This window comes from Phasianus colchicus, chromosome Z, assembly GCF_987193195.1.
Source record: "Phasianus colchicus chromosome Z, bPhaCol1.hap1.1, whole genome shotgun sequence".
Taxonomy (NCBI): Eukaryota; Metazoa; Chordata; class Aves; order Galliformes; family Phasianidae; genus Phasianus; species Phasianus colchicus.
The window spans coordinates 12,323,841-12,330,217 of NC_143476.1; the positions used below are offsets into that span (position 1 = coordinate 12,323,841).

Sequence of the window (6,377 nt, forward strand, 5' to 3'; positions counted from 1 at the left end):
GATCACATGAGTAATTAACCTGTGACCTTAAGTTTGGAATTAACTGCATACAGTGGAAGTAAGAGCTGTGGGTTATTTTGCTCTTTCAGTGTTGAACAGCCGAGGTGTTTTGTTTTGGAGGGTGGACAGTGATGGGACACATGGGGAATGGCTTTAAACTGAGACGGGGGGTGTTGAGGTTTAGGTTGGATGTGAGGAGGAAGTTTTTCAGCCAGAGGGTGGTGAGGCACTGGAACAGGTTGCCCAGGGAGGCTGTGGATGCCCCATCCCTGCAGGCATCCACGGCCAGGCTGGATGTGGCTCTGGGCAGCCTGGGCTGCTGGTTGGCAGGTTAGAAAGCCCACAGGACTTTATTGCAGCCCTGGGTGCAGGGGGATCACTGCTCCTAGCATGCACACAGAAGAGCTGGAGCACACAGGTGATGTACATTCCACTTGTGAACATTCCTGCAATTGCAGAGAGCGTGCGCCTGTTCCAATCACTGCTGCACAGATTAAAAACTGATTGCAGATGAGCTGTTTTGGTATGGGGTTCTTGCCAACGGTCTGCAGTGGCTGTGTGATTCCTCGGGGAGTTGCTCTCCAGCCCAAAGGTCATGTCCTAAGTCGACCAGATCCCGTTTGTGTCCAGAAATGGCTGACAGCAGATCAGCTGCTGGTCAAGTTTCTAACAGCACACTGGCCTTGCTCCAGTGTCTGTGTCATCAGCCCCAGCACATACGGTGCACCTCTTCAAGGCTTTGCAACACTGAGACTCTGCTCTTGGGCTCCAGACATCCTGCTGCACCAAGAGGTTATTCTAGCTTTGGTATCTTGCAACTTTGTATATAACTACATCACTGTAATCATAAATGTCTAGGAGCATGGAGATGGAGAAATTCATCTTCCTGTAATTCTCTGTACTGCAGCCCCGTGGTTGTCAACAACTAATGCAATATTGAAATTTCAGTTGAGAAATTGAAAGCTGTCCCTAACAAAAAAACATCTGCATTTGTTATTGAAATCACACTAAGGATCAAGAAATCCAAATGCTTCCAGCATAACCACGATTATAGGCAGTGTTTAGACAAGCTCTTACAGGAAAACCATGAACACAAGGCTAAAGAGAGACTAAGTGATGCACTCTGCAGGAATACTCATGGAAGTCTTCACAGTGCAGGAGTCTGATCTGATTACAGATGCTGTACTTTAAGTACCCCTTATCATATCTTTTTTTTCACTGTTGTGCAGGGGTTGGACTCAGTGATCTCTGCAGGCTGGAGATGCTGTTTGCTAATGGCAGATGGAGAGAGGAAAAGCAAGTCCAAGGCATGCTGTGCATAGCCACCACATGGCATCTGCACCATTTCCCCCTGCACAAAGGAGGAGCAGCTCACAAGCTTGGCCTGGGCCAGGGAAGGGAGCAGACAAACATCTGGACCGACCGCAAAGGAGCTGGTTCTGCAGGTTGGGTGTCTTCTGCTGCTTGTCTCACATCCTGCTGCTCAGCGGTAGATTTGTTCCTGCTCAGTGCTAACAGGAAACTCACACAGCATTTCTGTTTCAGCTGTGCCAACGCTTTGATCCCTTGCTGCTTGGATGGGGCGTTTGAAGAAGGATGCCTGTGCTGATGTCCAGCCAGGCTTTGGGGATGAGTCTCCACACCAGGGTCCGTCTGACAGGACTGAGGGTTGGGGATCCAGCCAGGTCGAGTCCAGTGTGCTTTGCTCTTGTTCTTAGTGCTTGTTTTTGCTCAGGAGGGCAGGAGATGAAACTCGTGAACCAATGCCTGCAGACGGGGTTTGCAGAGAAAGAGGTCCTGCAGGCTTTCTGTGACAGCCACAGAGCTGCAGCGAGGCTGCATCAGTGTAAAACACCAGAGATCCACGGAGGTGTGAAGGGGAGCTGTGGGCTGCAGTCACGCAGGAAGGGATGTGCATGCTCGGGGTTTGGTTGTTGTGTGTGTGTTAAGTGACTGTGATACCACTGCTGGGTCAGTGTGAGTGTACGGAACAAGTGTGACAGCCTTTTTGATGGAGCCCTGTGAAAGGAGTCCTATGGACTTGAGATCCAACTGTCAGCCTGTGGGCATCATCCAGGAGTTGGGGTAGGGGATGAGGCAAGGGAAGTTGGGCTGAGAAAGGGATAAAGCAGTCTGGCAGTAGTTCTGTGTTTCTCCCATCTCCTGCTTTATTTCCTTCCAGGTGAAATAGATGGGTGCTGCAACATGCCCTTGAATGTAACAAAAGCCACTCTAGTGTGGATTTGACATGGGCCCAGCACTGCAAGGTACGCTGCTGGGAGGAAGCGTCCATCTGGCTGAGGGCAGGAAGGCCCTCCAGAGGGATGCACTGAGGCCAGTTGTGCGAGGCTCAACAAGAGCAAGCGCCAGGTCCTGCGCTTTGGTCATGACGACCCCGTGCCAGCTTCTCCAGGATTTGGCTGGGGTAGAATTCCAAGCAGCCCCTGATTCCAGAACGTTGGGCTGGGCTGTTGGAATCTTCTGCCCTTGTGACTGGTCTTGCCTCCCCACCCTGTCCGTCGTGGTGGAGCAGCCTGGTGGCCCTCAGTGATGTCATAAGGGCTAGAATGAGGGGAGGAGCAGTGCGTGCTGCGTCCCTTCATTGGAGCGCTGGAGCTCTGACTGAGCACTTGTGCACTTGTGCACCGACTGCGTCCCTTTGTCTTCACACCGTCCTGTGCAGCACCTTGTAGGTAAGCTGAGACAGTGTGGGAGAGACGGGGGGACAGTGAGTGCTGAGAACTGCTGGCTGGCGGAGCTCATAGGCTCACATTATCTCCATCAGCAGAGGGGTGGCCATGAGGGACAGGGAGGTGATCGTCCCCCCCTGCTCTGCTCTTGTGAGGCCCCAGCTGCAGTACAGTGTCCAGAAAGACAGGGAGCTGTTGGAGAGAGTCCAGAGGCGAGCCACAGAGATGATCAGGGGACAGGAGCACCTCCCCTGCAAAGACAGGCTGAGGGAGCTGGGCTTGTTCAGCCTGGAGAAATGAAGGCAGTGGGGTGACCTCATGGCAGCCTTCAGTACCTCAAGGGAGCCTAAAAAGAGGAGGGGAATCACCTCTTTGAAAGGGTAGATAACAGCAGGACAAGGGGAAATGGTTTTAAGTTGAAAACTTAAGTTTTTAAGTTGAGGGAGGGCAGATTTTGGATTTTCCCTCGTAGTCTTTGCTAAACCGTGGAAGCAAACTGACCTGCTCTTTCTCTCTCCTCTCTCCACCCTCTGCCTGCTACCCTGCTGCAGCTTTTGCTCGTGGAAGATCAGAGCAAAGTGACAAGGAACGGCTGCGGATTCGTGAGATTTCTCTCCCTCGTTCTGATCTCTTGCCAGGTACCTGCCATGCTTTGTCCCCCCACATGCTTTAGCAGCCCGTGACGCCCCGTGTTTAGTAACACAGCCTCATCCAGCTTTGATGGGACGCTGGTCACGTGTGGGTTTTCTCCACGTGCTCTGCAGCTCAGCCCTCATAAGGATGCTGTCTGTGGTGCTGTGACCAGCTGGTTTTATGGAAAGCAATCCCTTAGGCAAAGAGTCCCAGCCCCAGCTTGTGCAGAGCTGCACAGCATCACCAGGGACACCAGCAGGCGTGCTTGGGCTGTGTGAGTGTGCCCGACAGCTGTAGGGAGCACAGCAGAGATGTGAACAGAGAAAATAAAAGTGTGTTTCTTTTCAGTTCCAGCTTGTCACACCTACGCTGATGGCTGTGGCGTGCAGCGAGATCAGCTGTGGGCCTGATGTGGCATGGACAGAGGTAGAGTATGAAGCTCTGATTGGTCTTTGTTCCCTGACTGCAGCCAGCAGAGTGAGCCGCAGATGTGCTCTCCTGCTTTCCAAGAGAGCTCCTCTGTGGCAAGACAGTAGTGCAAGAGTGGCAAGTTTATAAAAGTACCAGAGCCATCTCGGGTGTTGTGTTTGTCCTCTACTGACTTTTCCCTTGAAATGGCTGCAGAAACAACAATCATTCTCTGCTCTGTTTGGCCTCGCTGTTGGTTGGACTGCTCAAGAGAGCTGCTTGGTGCTTGCAATGGCACTGTTTGCACCTTGTAACTGCAGCCGTAGCTTTGGTTTCCCTCTTCACGGTCTCCTAGCATCTTAAACAGCCAGCCTTCCTGCACAAAGAGCGCAGGAAAGGTGGGGGCAAAATGGACAAGGCCACCTGTCTGCGTCAGTGCCATTGCTGATTAGTCTGGGTGGGGAGAGATGCATCTTTGCATTGCCTGGCGTGTGCCTGCTGCACACCAGGGAGAGAAACAGCCGTTATTAGACTTGCAGTTCCTTCTGAAGTGCCCACGATAAGGACCGAGTGCATTTCCTGCAGCTTTCTCTGCACATGTGCTCCTCACCTTGAAGTCCTCCTTGTTGGTTCCCAGCTCCTCACCGTGGCCTGTGCTCTCTGTTTCAGACTGAGAACAAGGGGAAGCCCCTGCTGGACAATGAGGTGGCACCTGTGAATGTTCCAGCTATTGCTGCTGCCCATGCTATTAAGAGATACGTTGCCCAGGCAGCGGATGAACTCTCCTTTGAGGTAAGCAGTTCAAGGCGTTCCTTGTTGTTCAATTTTACAGTGGCAAATGCCTTCAGAGCTGCACTGGTGCAAGTGCTCTCATGCTCGGCGATGTTTGGCAGTGCAGAAGAATGCTGTCATTTGAGCTGTGCTTTCCTCCCAGCCGTGCTGAAGCTGGGATTGACGCTGCAATCTCTTGCAGGTGGGAGACATCGTGTGTGTCATCGACATGCCACCAAAGGAGCTGACCCCCTGGTGGAGAGGCAAGCTCGGCTTCCAGGTAGGCACAAGCTTCAGACTGGAGAGTGCAACTTCAGTAAAGGCAGGAATATCAGCTTAGAGCTGCTCTGCCTGCTCAGGATGCCTAAAGGACATAAACAGTTTCCCTGTGTCGGTATCAGAGGACCTTGCCTTTGGCTGCAAATGTTGAAAAATTATTACCTTTATGCTGTGAACTATGGCCATTTTCTGCTGGATAGTCTTATGGAACGTCAGGCAAGCACGTTCCGAGGGAAATGTTATGTGGCCTTTGGTTTAACAGTTCAGATCTGAGAAGTGCTGCATGCAATAGTTGGCCTCTCTTTTCTTCTTGTTACAGGTTGGATTTTTCCCAGGGGAGTGTGTGGAACTCATTAATAAGAACATTCCTGAGGCACTCATCAACTCAGTGCCAAAGCCAGGTAGGGATGTTACATTTGATGGTGTGGGGAAGCAAAATGAAGTCTTTTTTGGGGTGTGTTCCATGTTTAGTACCTCCTTTATCCATCCCACATTGTCCTCTGTGTTGATGATTCTTCATGCACACCATGGGGCAGAGATTTGGCCCAATCCTCCTGTGTTTATGATTGGACTTGGGGAAACTATAGAATCTTCATAGAATGGCTTGGGATGGAAGGGACCTCAGGGATCATCATGCTCCAACCCTCCCGCCTCAGGATGGTCTCCCAGCCCCCACATTTAATGTGAGACTAGATCAGGCTGCCCAGGGCCCCATCCAGCCTGGCCTTGGGCTCCTCCAGAGACGGGGAAAATCCCTTTTTGTATGTACTGGTTGGTAATGTTCTTCCCGTTCTGACGTGCTCTGTAGAATGTGCTGTGCTCGGCCTCGTCCAACGGAGCCAGACCTGAAATGACCTGGTTTCTTCCTTTTGTTGTGCAGTGCCCAAGAAACGCAGCAAGATCCTCACCTTCCTTCGTTCCTTGGTGAAGGCCCGCCCAAAGAAACCGACCGAGCGGGAGGTGGAGAAGGAAAGGGTGTTTGGCTGTGACCTGGGAGAGCATCTTCTCCACTCCGGTCGTGATGGTAAGGAGCTGCCCATTCCTGAGATCTTCCCCTGCTGGGCATCTAAAGAAGATGAAAGGGAGCTCATATCTAGCAGGGGGCAGGCTGATAGCCGTGGAGACACGTCTAATGGGAGTTGATGGCTGAAGGATCAAGTGAGGCGGATGCTCCTAAGAGACAAGCACATCTGTATTTGCTTCAGCCAAGCCTGGCTGGGCTTAGTGGATGGGATGTGAAGCACAGCCTGCAGCAGGACTTGAATCAGGAGCTCCACTGACGGCTGGCACGTGTTCTTCAGTCCCCCAGGTCCTCCAGAGCTGCGCTGAGTTCATTGAGCAGCACGGCGTGGTGCAGGGGATATACCGCCTGTCCGGCGTCGCGTCCAACATCCAGAGACTGCGGTAAGAGTGCTGCGACTGACACAGCCTGAGTGCATCTGGTGTGGCTTTGGGCTTGCCTTCCTCTCGCTCAACCGGGTTTGCGTCCCTCTCTCCAGGCAGGAATTTGAGTCGGAGCAGATTCCTGAGCTCACCGTCCGTGACATTCACAGCGTGAGCTCCCTCTGCAAGATGTATTTCAGGGAGCTCCCGAAC

The 6,377-nt window shown here is 52.3% G+C and overlaps 1 protein-coding gene across 1 annotated transcript; it reads left to right on the forward strand.

Moving 5' to 3' along the window:
* Positions 1 to 4,728: 4,728 nt before the first annotated feature.
* LOC149912549 (rho GTPase-activating protein 32-like) lies at positions 4,729 to 5,827 on the forward strand. The gene is made up of 4 exons (XM_090131840.1): positions 4,729 to 4,782; positions 5,101 to 5,182; positions 5,662 to 5,766; positions 5,814 to 5,827. Exons 1-4 carry the CDS (start codon positions 4,732 to 4,734, stop codon positions 5,825 to 5,827), a joined length of 252 nt encoding a protein of 83 aa, XP_089987966.1. The 5' UTR covers positions 4,729 to 4,731.
* The last annotated feature ends 550 nt before the right edge of the window (positions 5,828 to 6,377 follow it).

Bases quoted from the DNA above. Each gene is read 5' to 3' on its own strand.
- LOC149912549 (XM_090131840.1), top strand. From the start codon at position 4,732: ATGCCACCAAAGGAGCTGACCCCCTGGTGGAGAGGCAAGCTCGGCTTC. The intron at 4,783-5,100 runs GTAGGCACAAGC...TTCTTGTTACAG, and splicing joins GAGGCAAGCTCGGCTTCCAG to GTTGGATTTTTCCCAGGGGA. The intron at 5,183-5,661 runs GTAGGGATGTTA...TTTGTTGTGCAG, and splicing joins CAACTCAGTGCCAAAGCCAG to TGCCCAAGAAACGCAGCAAG.